Source organism: Suricata suricatta, chromosome 7 (assembly GCF_006229205.1).
Source record: "Suricata suricatta isolate VVHF042 chromosome 7, meerkat_22Aug2017_6uvM2_HiC, whole genome shotgun sequence".
Classification (NCBI taxonomy): domain Eukaryota; kingdom Metazoa; phylum Chordata; class Mammalia; order Carnivora; family Herpestidae; genus Suricata; species Suricata suricatta.
Genome location: NC_043706.1, coordinates 115,870,593 through 115,893,467, shown reverse-complemented (window position 1 = coordinate 115,893,467; position 22,875 = coordinate 115,870,593). Strand labels below are relative to the sequence as shown.

Sequence of the window (22,875 nt, the reverse complement as noted above, 5' to 3'; positions counted from 1 at the left end):
GAGAGAGAGAGAGAGAGAGAGAGAGAGAGAGAGAGAGAGAGAGACGCAGTGGGGAGCAGAGAGATTGGGAAAGAGAATTCCAAGAAAGCTGCATACTGTCATCATGGAGCCCAACACGGGGCTCAATCTCACGAACCGTGAGATCATGATCTAAGCCGAAATCAAGAGTTAGACGCTTAACTGACTGAGTCACCCAGGAGCCCCCAGAGTGGTTTGTGTTTTTTAATATTTCACCTAAGTGAGCAGAAAGACTTTTAATTCAAGCTGTAAATTAAACATCAAATTGTAGGATTACTTTTTAATACAGATAAGGCCCCTGTTTTTAAAAAATACAATGAAAGTGAAAGTTATTCATTTATGAAGATGTGTAATCGTCGGGGAGGCCAGCTGGACTGTTGGCCGGATCAGCACATTGCCTGGCTCTGTGCTAGTTGAAAGCGACAGACTGGATTTCTTGGAGAGCACAGAATCTGAACGAGATTGTTACAAATACATGATTCAAATAACTAACAGCCTCAGACCTTGGTAACTCCATGAATTCATCTGGAAACTTGATTCAGATTCAAGGCCTTTTCCAGGCCTAAGATGCCTATGAAACAGTTTTCTTTCCTGGATTCCCTCCTACCTCACTGATACTTATTTCTTTATCTCTCCTATTCCTACATTATATTATTATCATTGCAGATTTAGCCTGCCATCCTTATGCCTTAAAAGACATTGCAAATCCTCGTCTTTGAAGCCCTGCATAATCCTAGAGCTGGATAGCATTCCTTTCTCCTGGATTTTTCATGTTTTCTCATCCCATTTTCTTCTCTATTGGCTTAGCTAGAACACTAGTGGTTTTACCTCCTCAACTAAGTCATAAAGTCTTGGTTTCCAGGAGTGGTCTCTGCCTATTATCTTTCTTATGGAAACTCTCTACAGTGCCTAGCATAATACTGATTCCTAGCAAATGGTTAAAAAGCCTCCACCGTTCAGTTTGATAATCTATGAACAAGGCCAATGCTGAATTCATTGTGTGTGGGGGGATTAGAGCATGAGTGACAGTGAAAGCACAATAGGTTTTGATCTCTGGGTTGTAGGGTGTGGTTTAATCTACTGCTGAGAGGAACCTGCGCAATGGGAAGAAGCCGAGGTACATGTTCAGATAAGTGAGCCAGACTGGCTACACCACACCACTCCCTTCCCCACCGCCTCGGGTCTTATTCATTCAACTCTATTTTGACAATCTACTGTGCACCAGACACGGTTCTAGGAAAGAACTGAAGATGTAGGAGCCAAATAATCCATAGCTTCCTTAGGAGACAGGGAAGCAAACAGACTATTGCAAATATTTACCACTGTTGGCAGGCCCAAAGGAAAATCACCCCTATTGGAGGATCTCATTTATAAAGTCTTCCTGAAGGAGCTAATACCAAAGTAGAATCTTGAAGGAGTTATCTGGGCAAAGAGGCATGTGTGTGACACTGGGATCACACTCAGAGGCCTCTATACTCACTGGTGCAGTATGAAGGGGTTAGAAGGATTGAGATGTGAGTGCAGAACAAAAGACAAAGAACAGTGAGGGGCTCGTCCTTCTTGGTAAAGAGTTTGGATTTTATGCTAAAGGCAGTGGGGCATGTTGAGGGGCACCTGGGTGGTTCAGTCAGTTGGCAACCGACTTTGGCTCAGGTCATGAGCTCACAGCTCATGGGTTCGAGCCCTGAGTCAGGCTCTCTGCTGACAGCTCAGAGCCTGAAGCCTGCTTTGGATTCTGTGTCTCCCTCTCTCTCTGCCTGTCCCCTGCTCGTGTTCTGTCTCTGTCTCTCAAAAATAAACAAACATTAAACATTTGCAAATAAAAATTAAAAAATAAAGTAACAGAACAGGAGGAAAAAGCTACCGATTTTTAAAGGAGGACTCTGGCAAATGAGGGAGACCGCTGGGAGTCTGTTGAAGAAATCAGGTAGAGAACGATGGGGCTGGATGGCATGTAGGGAGGGAACCAAACAACTTGGACCTGGATTGGAAAAGATGGTTGTGGGAAAGGAGCCAATCTCTCTCAAGCTTAGAGCACTAACCCCATACACAATGGGGACATGCCCTCTCTTAAGACGAGGAGGAGGAAGAACAGGATTGGGGGGCAGGAGCCTGGCGGGGCTCAGAGACAACTCTGGGCTCAGTTCATATATACTATCTGTGTGATGCCTCTGGGACATGCAAATGGATGGAGGGGGGGAAGACCAGTGTCCATCGGAAGCCGGTCCTCAACACATCAGTGCACGGGGATATAAGTGGGGGCTGACCACATTTCGTGGACCCTAAACTTTTGAGGGCCCTGTTGGAGGGAAAATAATACAAATTACGAATGTAAAGTTAGGTGTGACTATATGGGTCTTGAAAGAGGTGGTGAAGGGAGGGACCCTGGGACTTGTGTGTCACTGGCTTTATGGTCTGTCCACCGTGTGCATAAGCACTTTTTAAACCACCTATTTATCAGCTGGGGCATGTGAAATTCCCTTAAAAAAGACAAGTGTGTTAAAGTTCTTGTGAACAACACTACGGAGTTGAGGCAGGGAGGAAGCAGTTAGGAATTAACTGAACAAAACGAAGGGCCTATCCTGTTGTCAGTTGTGATTGCATCTTTTTTTTTTTTTCCAATCTCACTTGAAAGTGGAAGGAACATTCTGGGTGAGTTAAGGTTAAGAAACTTTTAGATTTATTTTTCATACGGGGCTGCCAGAATGTCTCGAATTGCAAACCAAATAAATATTTGAGGCCAAAGCCTAGGAAAGGCCAATCTTTCTATCTAGTAGACCTCCCGAATAAGACATTCCCTAGCAACTCTGATTTGGCTGTCTGAAACTCAGCAAAACTTACTCATTCAGCATTGGGGTGGGGAAAGAATCCGTCTAAATCCGTAAAGCTCTGAATTATGAAATGTTTTGGAAAGAATCACATTTCGGTTACTTTTGAGTCACGCAGTTATTCAAATTTAGATCCAAACCTCAAGTTATAAACTGCAAAGTAAGAGAAATCCAAAAGCCAAAGTACTGTCGACCCCAGATACAAACAACTACATGGGTACCGGGCACTGGGGACCAGAAATAGATTCAAGCTCTGATGCAGAGAATTATAAAAGATGGGGTGGCAAAATAATCCTGCATGTGACATTCATAGCAGCAGTGAAGGCCAGCTCCTAGGGTGTGTGCTGTGGGGAAGCCTAGTTCCGAGGGCAGAAAGGGAAGAGGCGCTCTGGGAAATCTTGGCGAACCCCTGTTTACATAGTAGTAGAGTCCGTGGCTTGTCTTAGCTCCAAGAAGCAGGTTGGCAAAGGCTTTTCACATGAAGCCATAAGCAGCCCGAATTGTGCAGACTGGCCAAAGTATGTACGTTAAACAAGGTTCCCTGGAGGGAAATGTCAGCGACAGAAATAAGATAAAATAAATAATGGTTCTCCAGCAGGCTAAGTAGATGCAGGGCACCAGAAAGCCCAGGGAGCTCACTGAGATGCAGAAGTTTAAGTGAGCTTAGAGAGTGAGGAAGGAGCCTGCTGTGTTAAGCAAGTCTTCAAAATTTAGGAGTTTATGAAATAAAATGAATCGTTTTTTGTCACCATGGAAAGAGATAGTCCTGACACGTATGTCCCAATGACTTCCTAAGGAGTAAGAAAGGAAATAATTTATGAGGTCAAATTAACTTCGAAGTTGATCTTTTAGGCTGCTTAACATTTTTCTTTCTCATCTTCAGAGTTCGGTTCTTTTCCTTCCATTTCTGCAAGGCTGAGAAAACAAATATTCTCCCAAGGTTGTTAAGTTTCTAATAAAATAAACAGTGACTCAGCTGAGAGGTCAGGAATGATTTCAGCAATAATGTAATTGGAAAGGATTTTATTTTGAACTTCTTCTGCCCTGCTAGCTACAAACTCAAAAATGGGATGTTTGCCATATTTGCTATTTCAGCTGTGAGTTTGATGCTTTTCCTCAGTTTCAGTGGAAACAAATAGAGAAAATTAACAAGCTCACGTTTCAGAAATATTTTAGGTCTGAGACTTAGGTTATTTTTCACTTCCAGTAGTTTATTGTATGTGGTCATTGCTTCATTCATTCACCCAAGTTTACTTATTCAATAAATATTTCCTGAGCATCTAAAATGTGCCAGGAATTGTTCTAGGTACTACGGCAACATTATTCAATGAACAAAAACACCATGAGTATTAAAACATGCCAATACGATAGCCCCCTAAGTAGTGGGCTAATTTTCTTTTTTAAGTTTGTTTATTTATTTTGAGAGAGAGTGTGGGGGAGGGGCAGAGAGAGAGGGAGAGAGAGAATCCCAAGCAGGCTCCCTGTTGTCAGTGTGGAGCCCAATACGGGGCTCCATCTCACAAACCTCAAGATCATGATCTGAGTCAAAATCAAGAGTGAAGAGTCAAATGCTCAACATAAGCCCGGCCAGGGTACTCCTTTTGATTGGGTGATCTGAGAAGGTTATTCTGAAAGGCAGCATTTAAGATAAAATCTATGTCATAATAAAGGAGCCAAAAACAACAAAAAATAAATAAAATAAAATAAAGGAGCCAACAAAGATAGGACAAAAGAGAATTTGGGCAGAGAGAACAGTGCAAAGGCTAATCCGAAACGCACTTGACCTGTTCCAGGAACCGTAAGAAGCTCAGGAAGCCAAAATCTGTGCAAGATTAGTCAGAAAGTAGGTAGAGACTAGTGTACAGAGCTCTGCAGGCCCAGCGAGTTTGGATTTGATTCTAAGTGCAACAGGAAGCAACTAAAATATTTTAAGCAGGGAGTGACATGATCTGATTTACATTTTGAGGCATGCCAAGTAAGCCTCTGCAGCCGCACAGCTGAACGTGGCCGAGAAAGCACACAAGTGCAGTGTTGGGTTTTTCTCATTTTAAATCATGATCACTGACCTCAAGCGGCCCTCAGTGCTGCCTGGCCATCGCACGTGTCCCTGGCCCATTCACTGCTTGTCTCCAAGACGACTGCTCCATACTGCCTTCTCTCTCTGGAAACCTCCCTTCTTCCTTAGCCCTGTTCACTCCCACTGATGGCCTTGTCTCTGACTTTACTGAGAAAAATGGACACGATCAGAAGGGAACCTCCATCATCTTGCATGTGTTTGCATCCAAATACACCACCAACTCTCTGGGTTTTCTCTGGTAGCCTCAGCATTCCTATATGAGGCCAACCACTTCATGCTCTCCCCCATGCCTTTTCTAGAACATTCTCTGACAGTTTTCTTTGCTCACCCATGCATCCTGACCATTTTGCTTCTCCCTTTATCTCAGCTTCTCACCAGAATGAAACCCCTGTGTAATTTTTCCCCTTTAAAAAAAATTGCCTTGATTCCATTTTTCTCTTTAGCTTTTGCTGTTTTTCTGCTACAATTCATAGCAAATTCTAGCATATTCGTAGTCAACTCCTCTTTTCCCATTCTCTTATGAACCTGCTCCAGTAAGACTTCTATGGCCACCACTCTACTGAAATTGCTCTTTTTAACATCCCAGTTACCTCTCCATTGCTAAAGCCAGTGGTCAATTCTCATTCCTCAGCCTGATGACTGCCGTGGTGATCATCCCTAGAATGGGACCGAGGCGAGCATGCCCTCCTTCCTGAAATACTTGCTTCACGGCCTTCGAGAACCCCCCTCCCGGTTGTCCCCTCTCAGTCACTCCTTCAGCATCCTCTACTGGTTCTGTCTTATCTTCCCACTATTTTAAAGTGGTTGTGCCCTAAGGCTTAGTTCTTAGAGCACTTCTCTATCAGCTTTACTGGCTTATTGATCTCAGATAAAGTTATTGAATGAAGGAATGAATTGGATATAAGAGTAAGGCCATGAAGTAGTCAGGATGACACCTAAATGTGTAGCTTGAGAAGCAACATGGATGGTAAGATAGGGCAGCCAGAAGGAGAATCAGGTTTTAGGGATGGAGAGGTTCCAGAGTACTGTTTTAGATATATTCATTTTTAAATGACTATTAGGCAATAGGTAGATGCATTATTAGTCAGCTACGGGATATATAATCAGCCTGAAAGCCACTCAGGGATGGGGTCAGATTGGGGTGGCATGTAGTTTGTAGGTGGTGTTTCAATTGTGACCCAGATGAAATCTAGTCAGAGAGCAGAGAGAGGGGGATGAGGTCCAGAACCAAGCCCTAGGTTAATCCAACATTTAGAGATCAAACAGAGGAGACGGAGTATCCAAAAAGACTGAAAAGGAGCCAATAGTGAGTTTGGAGGAAAGCCAGGAGACCATGGGGTCACCAACACAAAAAAAAATGTGTTCAAGGAAGATGGGAGCAGATGGTGCTGAAAGCCACTGAGAGGTCAAGTACAAAGAGTGAGGTGACCGCAGGCTTGTCAGGCACAGTCTCAGGGGAGTGGCAGGACAGAAGGTTTGAGGCTTGAGAAGGGACCATCCCAGCTCACGTTCTCAAGGACCAGCACCTCAACAAATCTTCCCCACACCAGGGCCTGCAATCCACTGAGTAGCCATCGCCATGTCCTCGCTTCCCCTGCTCAGACTGCGCGGACCACCACCGCCCCTTTTCCCAGCCTTCTCTTCCTCCAACATTTAGGGGAAAACCAACTCTGATGAAACCATTTCTTATTTTATCCGTGCATCCAAGGGACTGCATGTGGCTGAAGAAAACACACAACTGCGCTGACAAGATAGATTGTTAATTTATGAACACAAATCTCAAGTAGGTCTTTGGGCAAGTCCTGCAACCCACATTGCCCAGAGAGTTGACTTCCCTCCTCTCCAAGAGGATTACTTTACAGTCTTTCCTCAAGCCTCGAACATTCTTCCCACTTCCTCTCTGTTGATGATCTTGCCTTTTCAGTTCGCTGACAAAACAGAAATAGAGACCAACACATCCTCCATGCCATTTACTAAACGACCCACATCTATGCCCATATCCTCCATCTCTGCCAGCTCTTTCCTTTATGCACTGAGTGCCATCAACTTCCGCCTTATCATCACACACACGCAGAGCTGCATGTTTACCATCATAAACAATATACCTCCCAGAACTTCAAGCTCCCTCCAGGCACCAACCCCTTTCCTCCCTACTTTTCAGTTCTCAAGTACAGTAAAACCTTGGATTGCAAGTAACTTGTTCTGTGAGTGTTCTGCAAGACAAGCAATCATTTCTAATAAATTTTAACTTGATATAGGAGTGATATCTTGCAATGCGAGTAGTAGGTGATGCTGAATGTCACATGATCACAAATGAGCCAGTGGTTCTTGAATTTTGCATTGATATGCAAGTGCTTTGTATTACAAGCATGTTTCTGGAATGAATTATGCTCTCAAGCCAAGGTTGTACTGTACTCTATATTGTCTCTGTGTCCTCACCTTCCATTCTTTCTTGAACTTACTCCACTCAGACTTACTCATGGTCTTACTCTGAAGGCTACTTAGGACTTCCAAGTTATCAAACCTTAGGGGCAGTTCTGAGTCCCTGTTACTTGACTTCCCAGAAGCACTTGCCCCATTCCTCATGTTCCCTATCTGCAAATGCTTTTCACTTGTCTTCTGGAATATCACCCTTCCTTGACTTTCCTCCTACCTCATTAGTCACTTCTTGGTCTCCTCTGCTTCCTCCCTTTCCTCTTCCTCCTGTATACCTTTAAAAACAATAGTGCCCAGGACTTAGTCCTTAGGTCTCTCCCTAACTCATCATATGCCATGGATAAAGTGATGGCTCCAAAATGTCTATCTCCAGGTTTTGACCTTTTACCTGACTTTCAAATTTCCAAATCTAACTGTTCACTTAATATCTTTGGATGGAATGTCTAATAGGCCTCTCTAGCTTAACATGACCTGCACAGAATTCTTGATTCTCAGTCCCACTCACTCACATGCACACACATTCTTCCATAAGCCTTCTGCCTGGGGGTTGTGGGGAGGGGCTTTTCAGACCAGATTAGGATTCATCCATGATACACTATGCCCCACATCCACACTATATCACTACATCTCGTTAAATCTGTCAACAAGACATAGCATGAGCCTGAGACTTCAGACCAGTACCATTCTGAGTTCCAACCACCATCTTCCACCTGGACTAGACTGACCTCCACACTGGTCTTCCAGCCCTGGCCTTCTACAGTATGTCCTCCACAGGGCAGTGAGATTGATCTTTTACAAATGTCATTCCTCAACTCAAAATCCTATAGTTCAAGTTACATTTCAGATAAAATGCAAACTTCTGACTATGGCTGCCACCTATCTCTCCAACCTCATCTTGCCATTTCTGTACTCACCACAATCTGGCCTTTCTGTAAATAGGGCTTCCATGGTTCCCTTCTTGTTATAGTTTCTGATCAAATGTCACCTATTTAGAGCGATGCCAGCAGTAGGATATAGTCACCTCTCACCCAACTATTTTCATTCTTTTTTTTCCTTTCCACTTACTTTTCTCATTACCACTTTTACTACTTGAAACTATATGCTTGTGTGCCTGTCTCCTTTATTAAGGTGTAAGCTCCTTGAAAGAAGCCCATAGCCACTCTGTCTTCAGTACCTACCATAGTACCAGATGCATACGGGCCACTTAAGTAACCGGTTAAATTACAGGAAAAGATCTTTGAAAAAGGAGATTCAAAGGTGGCTTTGGTTTGGTTTATCATTTTTTTAATCATTATTTTCTTAAAGTTTACTTTTGAGAGAGACACATGGGAAGAAGCAGAAAGAGAGGCAGAGGATCTAAAGCAGGTTCTGTGCTGACAGCAGAGAGCCTGATGCAGGGCCTGAATTTATGAACCGTGAGATCTTGACCTGAGCTGTAGTCGGATGCTTAATTGACTGAGTCACCTAAGGACCCCTTTATTTTGTTCTTAAATAAACATAAAGTACTAGGGCAAATTTTTATCCTGATAAGAGTAATCCTGTAGAAAAAATTATTAATGCAGGAGCAAGGGAATAACGCAGAAGGCAGACAATGTAGACAATATCTACTGAAGGCAGTAGATATACATACTGGCATATTTGAGTTTGAGTTTGAGAAGCGGAGAAAACAGGGATGTTATCTCCGTTGGTTCTATGTAATACAATCCTTGGACTCTGCAGGTAGGAATGCCTTGTGTTCTGGTAAGTCACCCTCCCCACTTTACCTTTGCATGAGATGGACCAAAGTTCTGCGGTCTACTGAATTCCAGGATCCAACAAAGCTTTACAATAAAAATGTCCTTCTTCTTCTTTTTTTTTTTTGCTTAGCTAAAACATTAGATAGAGCCCCAGGGTGATTTAAAAAAAATAACAGCCTGTACCCTTCCCCCTAATGCTATAAACTAAGAATGACATTTTCATTAGCGCCTCTTTCTCTTTCAGGAACTTTGTGAAAAACAACATTTGTTTTATGAGTCACCATCAAGAGGAATTAGTGCCAAAACAGCTTCAAAAAAGAAAACCCCCAAGAGGCGCTCTTGTGGTGTAAAAAGCTGTGTGGTAGCAGACAAGCAAGGCAGCTTTCTCCAGAGATCTGATGGCCTCAAGCCTTACACACGCTGATCAAGTATCAGAACAATTAGAAGGGGGTCTTTGTACCAATACGCACTGGCCCTCCCATGTTTTCTTAGTGTCATGGAGCTAGTTTTAGAGGGACACCCTAAAATTATAAGGATGACCCTTAATCTCCACCTCTCAGAAAATAAATAAGGTACAAGATCCCAAGTGATCTCTTACTCTGAGTAGGATACTAGGTGAAAAAAATACTGGCTGGTTCAATACTTTCCACCTTTTGCAGAGCAGCCTTTGAAAAACTATAAACTAGTAATGCAATCAACTTCTGCCTTAAGGTATGTACGTCTGGAGGCCAGTCACAGCTCTATTATCCAGACACATGAGTGGCTTGAACACGAGTGTACAGGGTTTTTTTGCCCACAATGACAGTACTTGCAGTGGGTCTTCTGTAAAAAAGAACTAGGACACAACATGGACAACTGATTAGGACAGGATCCTGGCTAGGACTTCAGTGATAATTCCTAATTATAGTTGAACAAGTACAAAGATTATACAGCTTATTTGATGAATTATGAACAAGAGTGTAATGCAAAATACCCTTGTATAAATTTTATGTATTATCAAATATTAAAAGAAACAATTCTGTAACAGTTGAGGAAAGTAAACACTTTTCCATCCATTTAAAATAATATGAATAGAAAAGACAATTTTAAAATCCTGGGACCATATACACATGGTAGTAGCTGTTAGTAAAACATTAGAAAAGGAGTCGGGCCATTAAGTTATTTATCCAAATCTCTAATCGATTAGGTTTGAGCTATTGTCAAGCTTATGCAACTCTCTCCTTGCTAAGGCTTTCATGATGACTTAATAGCGACCCACAGTTTCCTGCAATTCTTTGCACTCCTCAGGAAGAGCCCTACCTCAGGTCATGGCTACAACTGATGCTACTTTCAGATGAATGCAGACGTAGACTTCAGGACAATTCCTTCACTGTGTTCCTCTCTATGACAAAACAGAGGTCGCCAGCTGTACCAGAAGCCTGGGTTTTTACCCACACGACCATGAATTGCCCTCTTCTGCATCTCTCCAGTTTGAATATTAGGACTTGGTGGGGCATTTTACCGATTTGGATATGGCAACAGAAAATCTACAATAAAGAACCTTGACCTACTTAAGGAGTAACCCATTAAATTACTATTATAAGCTATGGGAGACACACAAAAACTTAAAGCATGAATAACCTAACTTGAAAAAGAGTGACAGATTATGATTGGCCTGAAGAAAAGAGAATCCTACGAGCCAAAACCCTTTGTTATTTAGGTTGGGCTTTTCCTACTGGCCCCTAACAAACTACCCCAGTTTGACAGAAGGGTGTATGACCTAGTAACTCCCCTATAACAAAAAGGAAAGACTATCAATCTATGTAATTAACAGTGAAACTGTACTAGCAGAGACTCAGGAGAATGACTCAAAATCCTGATTCTGAAACGAATTCCATAATGAAAATTGGCAGGGAAAGTTATGAGGGAGACTTGAGATGTTGCTTCTACCACAGCACATTCCCTATGTGAGTTAGAGCATTTTTTTGTTCTGTATTTTGGAAAGAGAAGGAAAAGTGTTCTCTAGAGGATCAATTTAAGAAATTTATTATGAATCTTCAGTGGAATTATATGCTGAGATTTTTTTTTAAGTCAAGACAGGTAATTTATATGAATTTTTTTCTTTGCCAAGCATCACAGAGTATAAGATATTGAACAAAACTGTTACATGTTTCCTTCAAAGTATAGACATTAGCTATTTGTTTTAGCCATTCACCATAAAAGGGTGGGAAATTGTTCATAAACTTAGGTGGTTTATCGTGGTCATTTCAACTTTAGTATCTTAAAATGCTCTTACACGTTTCTTTTATTATCCTGAGTCTGTGACTAAATAATTGTCTTCAAACATTTTACCCAATATGCCCCCCAATCAGAGCTTTTTGGTTTTCAAAAATAAAAAAGGGGGAATACTTATAATTTGTATGTATATATTCACAGTTTTTATTTATAAAAAAATGTACAGCACTTGGGAAAAGCCAGCAGAAGACATCAGACGCGCCCATTCCTACCAGCTTGGTTAAGTGTAGTGGGTCAGCCAGGACACTTTGCCAGGATACACAGCAGCCCTGAAACCTGAACCGATTAGATTGTCTTCCTTCGTCTTTTCTGAGAAAGCATTTTGATGAGCTGCTGATCAATCTACTTTCCAAGTCACTTGAATACTGAAAATATTACAACATCTGGATCTGCACATTGGCCATATAATCATGTTTTGTTACCCCTTTTCTACATTTCTTTTTGTGTGTGGGAACATTACAAAACAGGTCACTTATCACTGTTAATTAAAGCTAAGTGGAAAATCTCAGTTATTAAAACAGTCTGCCCAGAACCTGTGACTTCTTCACAGAATTGTATCCTCTATATTTTATGAGGTCTACCTATCCTACCGGATCGTAACATGAAGCAAATAAACACAATGTAAAAAGGGGGGGGGGGAGGGGGGAAGCGAAGTTTGAAAATCACAATTAAATCTTGCACAAGAAAGAAAATAGAAAAGCTAGCCTTTGCCCCCCCCCCCGGCCCCAATTTAAGTAGGGAAAGGCATCGAGAGGAAAGAAGATAAAAATAAATATAAAATAATGTATATCATTCAGTGCAGTACTTCAGCAAGGTTTGGAAGACTTTATAAGATGGTAAGGAAAATGTACTCGAATATGGAGGTTGTGATGTTGCAATTTTTCATGAAGCTTTCAAAACATTTTGGAAATTCAGGTTTTAGTGGAAGATGCTGTTGGAATACTGTCTCTGGTAAGATTCTACTAAGTAGCTAATTAGACTCTCCACTCAGCTTTATTTCTAAATGACATCATTATCGGTTCTACTAAACTCCTAACCCCAGTGGTGGAGCACAAGGTGCAGCTCGACCATGCATTACCATCCCTGGGCTCACACCGGTGAGCCCAAGAGCCAAAGTTTCACAAATACGTATTTATTGTCATTTTAAGAGGGGCAATCCCAAATACTGAATAGTCAGTCACTCTTCAGCTCCATTAAATAAGACACAGCAAGGGGAAAGACTTATCTTGCAAAATGGCTTTCAAGTTCAAGTTGAACTATATTATAATGATACTGTGGCACAGAGGCAGCTCTTGGGCACTTCTTGTTAAAACAGAACAATGTATCAACTTCTGACAAGACTCTCAGTATAGCCTTGAACACCAGCCTAAGACTACGCCTTTCCTACAACTAGAGTGGAGTCTTACCGGAATCACAAAAGTACATGTGAGGTTCAACCCGTCACAGCCTCTTTCTCATCCATCTCATAGGTAAGAGGCTTTGCTTTTCAAAACTACAACTGTGTAACTTTTAAAAGGTATTTAACATTTTCTATCATATTAAATTAGCAACATAAAACATTATGCTTAATCTATAAAGTTCTACTCTGGTTCATTCCCTAGAGTTTATATACATATTTTTATTTCTAACCTGCAAGGAAAAAAATGCCTATTTGATATTTGGTAACAGAGCATTAAAAGATACTATACACACGCGGCATATATATATTTACAAAATACACTTCAAAAAGAAGCCAACACACTTTTAGCAAAAGTCTAAGCTTGCATAGATTAAAAAAAAAAGAATTATGAATACAATTTTTGTTAAAATAGAAAATGGGGAATAAAAGTTACAGAATGGATATGGAGATCTTTTCCAAACTTTTATTTGTGCACATTCAATTGAAAAAGATAACTTTTACAGGTTCTTTGGTGCCCATATTCAGCATACAAAAATGTAAAAGACTATTCACAAATAAAACACATTAGCTCAAACTGGAAAAAAATAACAACAACAACAGAATTTAAGGTAGTGCACACTGTGACAGCTCTGCTTAAGGGGACATGAGAATTACTGCGAAAATAAATAGAGAGTCCTTTTGTAAAAGCAGCAATGTCATGTCTTGTAAACTTCCTTTTTATATTACAGCAAGGTCTGAAATAAAATCCAAAGGGCCTGGAGCTTACACACGTCGCCGTGAATGAATAAAAGAGTCTATTTCCTCAATTACTGTTGGTCCAGTTTTGCTTTTGTTGTGAGTCCAATGTGCAGCAGGTTTTAAAAGGTGCTCAGTTAGGGATTCTAACCAATTAAGCGATGAATTATAAAATTTCTTTCCTGCTTTCAAACACAAATGGGTAAATCTGTTCCACAGCAGTAGCAACAGCCTTTACGTTGGGCCCTGTACCAAACACAACAGAGGAAGGGGTGAGGAGAGCACCAGGAACGCAGACTTCCCACAACTGAAAATACTCACATGGTTTAGAACATGGGGTTGTTTCTAAGAAGATCTACACTTTACATAATTAGATGGTCACAGCAAAAACCAATGGAATAAAATTTTTTTTCTGAACGATTAAAGGAAATCTGAAGCACAAAATTATGCGATTCATCTTGTTTTAAGGCCCCAGGGTGAAGACAGTGTACATAAAGTCACACACAGACCATCGTGAAGGAGAGTAAGCACTGTTAGATACCGAGTAAAGGCAGGAATGATAATGGGAGTGGACATTTTGGTCACTGTCCTTTTGGTCACTGGGGTCTGGCTTTTGGTTAGGCCGCCTCTGATGCTCACAGGAGTCCTGAGGAACCCAGGCAAGTACAACAAAGCTGCTTCCAAAGCACTGGGAGATCAGAGAGCTGTCCTTAACTAAATGGTCCATAACGTCCCACAGGTTAGGACTCACGACACCTGTCCCCACCATGTTTCCTCCTAATCTGCCCATTCATCCTCACAGCTGGCTCAGTGAGCAGCGAAGTGCACACGCGCGCGCACAAACACGCACACACGAATGAGGTGACACTGCATATGAATTAATCCATATAATGATAGGAATAACTAGTTTTAAAAATCTTAATCTTCCATTTAAATAGCTAAAAAGAAATTTAAAAAAGGCATTTTCATAAAACATTTTAATGTAACATACACTTAACTCTTTTGAAAGCTCTTACAAACATACATATTGTGCCCACTGTGAACTCTCTGAAAGTACTGACCACATGTTATCAGGGTCTGCTCCCTCCCGATTCCTGTCCCTTCCCCTCCACAGGACAGTGCTTTGCCTATGGGAACCCACTATCTGTTCACTGAGGTAGCATTTCATAGGATGTTCCAGATGTAAACATGTATGTACACTAATTAACCCAACTGTCTTCAGTTTGTCATGTTGTTAAGTTACCTATTAACTCAAATATAATTTTACCTATGCATCATAAACTCTACATTAATAGGGACTTATCAACAGACTTTGGGGCTCTACAGAAGCCTAGGCCCCAAATGTAGAAAGAGAGAGTTGAAAGAAGGGGAGGAATGGATTTGTTCCCCAATACTCCATTTTAAAATTCAGGCATGGCCTTGGCAGTAGGTATTAAAAGTTGCCAAGGAAGATGTGAAAACCCACAGAATGAGTCAAAACTAAAACTCATTTGTTCAGAGTCTAAAGGTGTCTGTAATGTGTATTTTCTGTTAAGGACTTAAAGGAATAAAAAGAAAAATTCAAAGACACCAAAAAAATTTTCCTGAACTCAAATTAGTCAAAGCTTGGGCCTACTCCCAAGTGATATCTCCTTACTATTTGTAAGCACAGTACTTTTAAAAACCATCCTGTGTGCTAATGCTATCCTTTGACATCTATGTCTAGTCTTTGAAACCACCCCTTCCAAATACTTAAGACTCAAAAGATATATAACAAAATACATGTAAGACATGATGAATAGGTACCAATGATATATGAATATTTTGCTTATGTAAAACCTCTATCAAGTTTATGAAATGAAATTCTCTTGGGGCACCCTATGTGGCTCAGTGGGTTAAATGCCTGACTCTTTTTTGGCTTAGGTCATGATCTACACCTAGCGAATAAATCTCACTAGATAATAATGAATGAAGGAACACTGACTCAAAATAGCATGTATGAAATTTTAAAATAGTATAAAAAGCAGGGAAAACTAAACTACAGTGTTAAAAGTCAGGAGACTGGTTCTCCTTGAAGGGCAGAAGTGACTGGAGGGGGACAATGAACACTGTTTCTATTTTGATACAAGCATCGCATTCAAACCACAATAGACCATAAGCTTGGTTTCAATGTCATACCTGTTACTGTGATACTTCCTGTTGAAAAAATCTGTAATGTAGCTCTTAGAGATTTTATCCGATAGCACACAGCAGGATGAAGTTCAGGTTCATAACTACAGAAAAAAAAAATCACAGCTAATATAAATATTTACAGGCTGACAAGCAATTACAAATTTGGTAAGCCATCTCGATTCTTCGAAGACTTACCTAGCATGAGGTCTGTTGTTCTTTGTGAATTCTGGCAAACGGATCTCAAATGGCATATTACACACTGCCAAAACGTTAACAACCTTAAAATCCGTGAATATTACCTTCAGGAGAGAAGTACAACTCAATGAATTATTTTGACACAAAAACATTGCTCATCAGAAAAAAGAAATTGTTCACCAGGGCAACTATAAATAACTGTTTCAACCCTTAGAAATAAGAGCAAACAAGAAAGAACAACATATGAAGAACCGATAGAGCATTTTAGGCACCAGGGACTTCTTATTATCATACAGATGACCCTTGAACAACGCAGGGATCAGTGCCCCCTGCCAGTCTAAAGTCCACACATAACTTCGGACCCCCCAAAACTCAACTACCAATAGCCTATTGTTGAATGGAAATCTTACCCATAACATAAACAGTCGATTAACACATATTTTGTATACATATTATATACTATATTCTTACAATAAAACTAGAGAAAAGAAAATGTTATTAAGAAAATCGTAAGGAAGAGGAAATCCGCATGCAGTACTGTACTATATTTATCAAAAAACATCTGTATGTAAGTGGATCCACACAGTTCAAACCTGTGTTGCTCAAGGGTCAACTGTAATTAAAGAAAACAGGTCAAAAACTTCATCAAAAAATCAAATAAAACCTAAGATATTTGCATGATTAAAACATCTGGGTCTTTTGAATCTCAGGTTTTATTTATTTATTTTTTAACTTTAAGTGGGATATTTAATCTACTGGGACAGGAGAAAGAATAGTGATTAAAAAAACTAAAGCAGAGTTCTCCTTCTCAAGAGTCAAAATGGAAGTTGCCACATAAATAAATAAATACTGAGTGTACACTGAGCTCCAAAAGGTCAGACTTTTTCTTATAGGCAGTCAGGTAAAATGATGTTTCTGTGAGTTTAGTTAAATGTTTTCTTTGGGGAGGGGGTGGTAGAGTGAGAAAATGGTGTTTTTAACTGGGATTTTTCTCAACACTTCTAATTTTAAGCTAAGAAAAGAAGCTCCAAGGCTAAAACGTAACTTCAGTCACTCCTACCAATAACTTGAATGGTTGTATTTTATCATCCTTTGAAACGTTCCCAGTAAAGCTACAATTCTGGATTAACTACTCTCCATCTGAGTACTTGCACAAGACAGCTGATGAAAGTCACCGCACTGTCCAAAGTGGGACCGCCATCAGTCAAGACTTTCAACATTGCTACTTTCCTTAAGCACCAACCCTCCCCTACACTCACCACCAGTACCTTGGTGCTTTTCTAGCACCTTCCACCTCAGGGAAGACTGAGGAGGACAGAGAGAAACTCAACTTCCCACCACTGCCCATTCGAATTCCATGTAGCCTGAGCCCATCCCTTCAGGGACCACAGCACAGCTTTATTTTTCTTTCATTTGCTCATCATTTGCAAGTGACGTAACAAGTCCATACTACATACTAATTTTACCAAACTCATGCCTCCGTAAAACATTTGATAAAGTTAGTGGTATCAAATGACATTTGATAAAATACCAGCGATGGTCACTTTATAAGTAAGAGCCTGCCAACCAGTGTGTATTTTCTGTGGACTAAACTGTGGATTAACATAGCAAGCCAATCTTACAATGTCCCTTTTTATACAAAGTGCATTTTGTTTTGGATTTATGTTAGTTTTTTAAAAAAAAATTTCTGTTTGAGAGAGTGCAAGTTGGGGAGAGGCAAAGAGAGAGAAGGAGACAGAGGATCTGAAGCAGGCTCTGCGCTGACAGCAGAGAGCATGATGCAGAACCCAAACCCCCAAGCCACAAGATCATGAGCCGAGCTGAAGAGCCGGATGCTTAACCAACTGAGCCACCCAGGTGCCCCGGCATTCTGTCATTTTTAATACAGCTGACTGATTTTACAGAATGCAGGCTTTTCGGAGTTCTTATACACAGGTGTATACTTGGTTATTCATGTGAATCTTTTTCAACTGACAATAGCAAACACAGCTATTTCTAAATCACAGATTCAGTAAGTTCTATATATTTTTAAATAATCACAATTCCTGTTATAATGGTAATATTCTCACCAACCATAAAATGTAGGGGTACTGTTTACTCTTAGCCATGATGTGATTACATCTATGCAAGTTCCATTCTAATATATTTTTTCTTCTTTATAACATATGTGATAGCTATCTACAAATAAAAACAAATGTGCTTCCACTTTCTAAACGCAGGGCCCGACTCCCTACTCATCGTCCTGACAAACTCCTCCTGAGATCCTCAAAACCACGATTTTGTGCGTGTGTGTGAGAAGTGAACAACCTTAGAGCTGAAAATGCAGGTCACTTGTAAGGTGGTAAGACTCTGTGAGAGAGGGGCAGGGACAAAGTCAGGATCCTTACAAGCACTCGCATGGCTAAGTTCACTACGGAATTTTCATACTGAAGGACAGGAAGAAAAAGTTGTGTGTGATTTCTTTTGTGTGAGTCTATTTAGTTAAAAAGTTTAACTTTACAAACTAAATCCTTTAATATTTGCAGTTTGGGTGTTTTTTGAAAGTATTACCTGAAAACCTAGTTTCTGCAGGCTGCGAGCTAAACGTCTGGCACCAAATTTTGCTTCTTCTTCACTACGGTTTTAAGGAGATGGAAAGATTATTAGTTCCACAGAAAATAAACTTCATGCTGACAAACATGACAAACTACACACATGATTTTAAGTCTAAGAAAATGTCCTTCCCACAAAGGAAACATTAAAAATCCAAGGAAAATTTACCTTGTTGCTCCAGTGCAAATAATTTTTCCTGAGGACCAAATTGTAGCTGTGATTCTAGGTTTTCTAAGCTTCATTAATACTTTCTGCAAAAAACAAAACAAAAAAAAAAAAAAACCCAGAACAAAAAGCTGATTACACATTAAATATTAATTTTTACTTCTGGTTCTGCTCTATGTGGCCATTTTAATAAAAGTTTACTACTCGATGCTTACCCAGGACTGAAATAAATAATTGTTCTTCAAATCATCCACTCTGAAACCAAGTTTCATACTGAACACAAAGAACATATTAATCCAAAAGGACATTTAATTAATCAAGACTGCAAGGCCTGCATAAACCTCTTCCTACATGCTTGAAATGAACGCACTACAAGTGTGCGCACTTTCCCACTCTCATTCCTCCCTGGTCACAGACCCGGAATTTGCAGCTCACACTCCACATAAATGGATCCCTCAACATACCAACTCTGTTCACACCTCAGGAGTTTTGCAGTAATTGTTACTTTCACCCGGAATATTCTTCCCTCAATATTCTCACTTCATTCACGTCTCTCAGCAGCTGTGGACAGAGAGGCCTCCCCTGGCCACTCCTTCAGAGCCCACCCTTCGTGCTCCCCGCCTTCCACCTTGCTTTATTCCCTTCATGGTGCTTATCGCTGCTCGAGACCGCATCTTACAGCTGAAATGCCTACTACACGTTCAGTATACAAATCTTGAATGCAGGAGAAATGGTGGAGCTGGACATGTAACTTTAAATTCCTTAGATATGAAAGGTATTTAAAGCTGTGGGATTGAATGAGATTATCTACAGAATGAGCATAAATTGGTCAAGGACTAAGGTCCAAGAGAACAATGAATTTAAATTTTCACTTATGGAAATATCAATTATACGTCCATTGTGCGTAAGAGAAATGTTTACTGAATACAACAGCATATGAATCAGACATTTCTCTTTCAAGCTTCTGTTACATTTTGAGTTTTGCCCTTTCTCTGTAATATGGCATATTATCCAAGTATTATCAAAGCTATTAAATCTGGAAGGATAAAATTTAAACTAAAAGTTGGTATTAAATTTCACACCCAAGTGGCTGAGAAACACGGAACTGAGTTTATTCTGCATCTAAATGTCTTTCGCCACCAGCTTATCCGTCACCTTGGCCTTCTCGGTCACCCCCAGGGAGTGACTTCCCGGGCCCCTGGCACGCACAAGTTCCAACACAGTATTAGGCCTTCCACTCTCTAAGCTTCTAGCAGACACAGCCATTCCTCTGCTTGGGTGATGATGGCACTGCTGATGAACCTGAACATCTTTAATTGTGGGTCACTATTAATTTTTAATTTAATTTAATCACCTTAACTTAGTTTGTAATACTAAGAACTAATGATTATTTACTGAGGTATACTGGCACCTAGTTTTTAGAGCTTAGAGCCTTCATATACATTCATAAGTTTCACAATAAATGTGTAAGATACAGATCTCAACATCATTTGGTGTATAAAAACCAATGAACATGTACTGTCACTTCTACTGTTAATCTCAATAAGGTTAAAAGCAAGTTATCAATGCTTTTATTTTAAATAATATAGGTCTAACAAACACTAAAATTTAAAGTGTTCAGGTTAGGAGATGAACTGTATTATTTTCATCAATTTGTTACTAAGAACACCAACTATTTTCATTTTAGCTAAATAAAGAGGGGTATGACAACATACTACAAAAATCACAACATTATATATTAGAACCTCATTTATATCATGCATCATTCATGTAACTAAAAAATTATATTTGGATAAGTATACATTGCTGTACAAATGTCCCCTTCTTCAGTTAAAAGAAGTGAAGACAGTAAAATGTCTCGTAGCCTACGAATTCTTTGCTAAGACCTGGCGATACGTGTATGCACAAGCTGCAGATAAGTCTATGCACGACCTGGAGGTATGTATGTGCACTTCACGGGCGGAGGAGCCCTCTAGAGGGCTCCATGTTGTATGCAGTACAGCCAGCACACCGTCAGGGGCTCATAAACCATCTGCAGAGTGAATATATTTTAGTATATAATTTCAGCACCATAAAACCAATCTGTGGTAGCACACATGCCAAAATTTAGATACTTACTCCAACATCACGCTTATAAATTACATTTGCTCCCTCCAAAGCAATCTTCCTTAGGTTCAAATGGCATCTTGTTCTAAAAACACAGACTACATTTGTAATTAGAATGTCCAATGCAACATCACTGTCTGCATCCATTGGGGTAGTTTAAAAACTCAGTCTCCCACCACGAAGATCACATCCTGAGAAATAAACAAAAGAAAGTAATTACACTTAAATATCCTGTTAATTTACTTTTCGTAAATAGTCTTGAAAATTAAAATGTAAGAAATGAATTACATTACTTAATTTTCAAATGTTACTCAAACCAAATCATGTCCCTTCTGTTCCCCGCTAAAAATGTCATTTTTAAAAAGATAACAAACATGTCATACAGAACCTTTCAAAATCTGGACCTTTTATTCCTTACAATTAAGAAGTGACGTCTCCATGCCAGGAGGCTGCCAGACTTCTCTCCTACTTGCCTTTACAGCCACCATGGTTCAGGTGTGTCACAACTGTGGCAATTCTCCAAACACACCGAGCTTAAGGGAGGGACTGTATGGTCCCGATATCCAACCATTAATGGTACTATAACCCACCTCATACAACTTGCCAGGGCCAAAAAAAAAAAAAGGATGACCTATGTTTGCTCTATTTTAGGTGACTGACTTACTTGTTTAAAGAAGCAGAAATATTAATTATATTTACTAACAGATTTTTCTCACTTACTAGTCATTCATTATTCACTAATTGAATGCCCTCTATGCACTGAGGACCCCAGAGAAAAAATAAGGCAAAATCTTTCGTCATCAAAGAGCTCACAAATCCATGAGTGTAGGAAGAAGCTCTCGCAAATAGCACACCATTTCTGTCAAGATCACAGTCTTCCGAGGAATATATCCTTTCAAAACTATGATAAGAGCATTTCTATAAACGAACCAACAAAAGAGAGCCCCAGTTTTTACTAAGCATATGATGCGTTTCCAGTTAAAAAATTCTCTGACTACGTTTCCACATCTTAAAAAACAATGGTAATTTAGTTTACCTAACACACAAAACAGAAAAACAGAAACAGTAACAATTCCATTAAAGTTATCTTTAAGATTCCTTGCAGCTACAGTATGATAGACTAGTATTCTTTATAAGGATTCAAATTATTGTATACTAAAACAGTGGAGACGCCAAGAGTCCCAATAAATAAAGTTCAAGCCTGTTTTCTTGTCTTGCAGTCTTGGACAGAACGCGTCAGACCGGGGCCCGCAGCACCCCTCGAGGCTCATGGAGCACCCGCTCTGGGTACCACTTGTATCTCCGCCTCATCAGATTTTCTTACTTTGATACTCCCTCCAATCTGCGTATCTTCACGTTTTGCTGTTTTTTTTGTGTATCTCTAAGCCAGCTCACATCATTTTTACGTACCAGGGATGGGGCAGGGTGGCAGTGCACAGAGACACAGGAAGAAGGATTACTAAAGAGGACGGTGGAGTCACCAACACTGATCTTCAACAGCGGGATCGATATCCGGACCCACTACCTGCCAGTTCTGAGCGCCTGAGAAAGTCATGCTGTCTCTCTATGGCTAGGTTACCTCATCTGAGCACATCTTAGCTATGTCCCCCAACACCCATTCCACCCTTCCTTTACAGTGAACAGAACCCAGGTGTCTGAGAGAAATAAAATACTATGCCTACTTTCAAGGATCTCTGGTAGCAGATAGAGCCAAGAGGCCACACCATACTGTCGTGGTTAATGAAATGTAAAATGAAATGGTTTTGTATCTTCTGGGAAGAAAAGACTGCTTAGAATGACCACACTAAGCCAGCAAAGAACCCTTTTGTCTTTCCACCCTTCTTCACTTCTATTGCCCGGAGTTTGGATGTAAGAGTTGGAGCTCAAGTAGCCATCTGATCATGAGACAATGTGATAAGGACAGTGGAACAGTAAGACAGAGGAAGCCCAAGTCCCTAATAGAGTGAAATTTCTTATTATCCCTGGGCTTCCTAATTCCAGACCCAATGAATGTGAGAAAAAAATCAATTTCCATCTCAGGGCCCTCACATCCTAATCTTAATGGCTGCACATCCCATGAGATAGGCTACAGACAGCACTAAAGGGAAACTTGTATGAAGAAACTATGTCATATTTACTCTTTCACACAGATTTTTTTTTAAC

The 22,875-nt window shown here is 40.2% G+C and overlaps 2 protein-coding genes across 8 annotated transcripts in view; one reads left to right on the top strand and one right to left on the bottom strand.

Moving 5' to 3' along the window:
- Positions 1-11,489, top strand: part of SLC2A12 (solute carrier family 2 member 12) — a 57,937-nt gene extending 46,448 nt beyond the window's left edge. The window contains exon 5 of one of the 2 annotated variants that reach the window (XM_029943475.1): positions 9,340-11,489. In XM_029943475.1, coding sequence (XP_029799335.1) covers positions 9,340-9,445 — 106 coding nt within the window. In that variant the 3' untranslated portion in view covers positions 9,446-11,489. The remainder of the gene's footprint in view (positions 1-9,339) is intronic. The other variant, XM_029943476.1, reaches the window with a different exon arrangement.
- Positions 11,490-12,485: 996 nt separating this feature from the next.
- Positions 12,486-22,875, bottom strand: part of TBPL1 (TATA-box binding protein like 1) — a 34,809-nt gene continuing 24,419 nt past the window's right edge. For all 6 annotated transcript variants that reach the window (XM_029943483.1, XM_029943481.1, XM_029943482.1 and 3 more), the window contains 6 exons: positions 20,725-20,903; positions 18,610-18,692; positions 18,400-18,463; positions 15,850-15,953; positions 15,661-15,755; positions 12,486-13,749 (listed from right to left, as the gene is read on the bottom strand). In XM_029943483.1, coding sequence (XP_029799343.1) covers positions 13,670-13,749; positions 15,661-15,755; positions 15,850-15,953; positions 18,400-18,463; positions 18,610-18,692; positions 20,725-20,859 — 561 coding nt within the window. In that variant the 5' untranslated portion in view covers positions 20,860-20,903 and the 3' untranslated portion in view covers positions 12,486-13,669. The remainder of the gene's footprint in view (positions 13,750-15,660; positions 15,756-15,849; positions 15,954-18,399; positions 18,464-18,609; positions 18,693-20,724; positions 20,904-22,875) is intronic.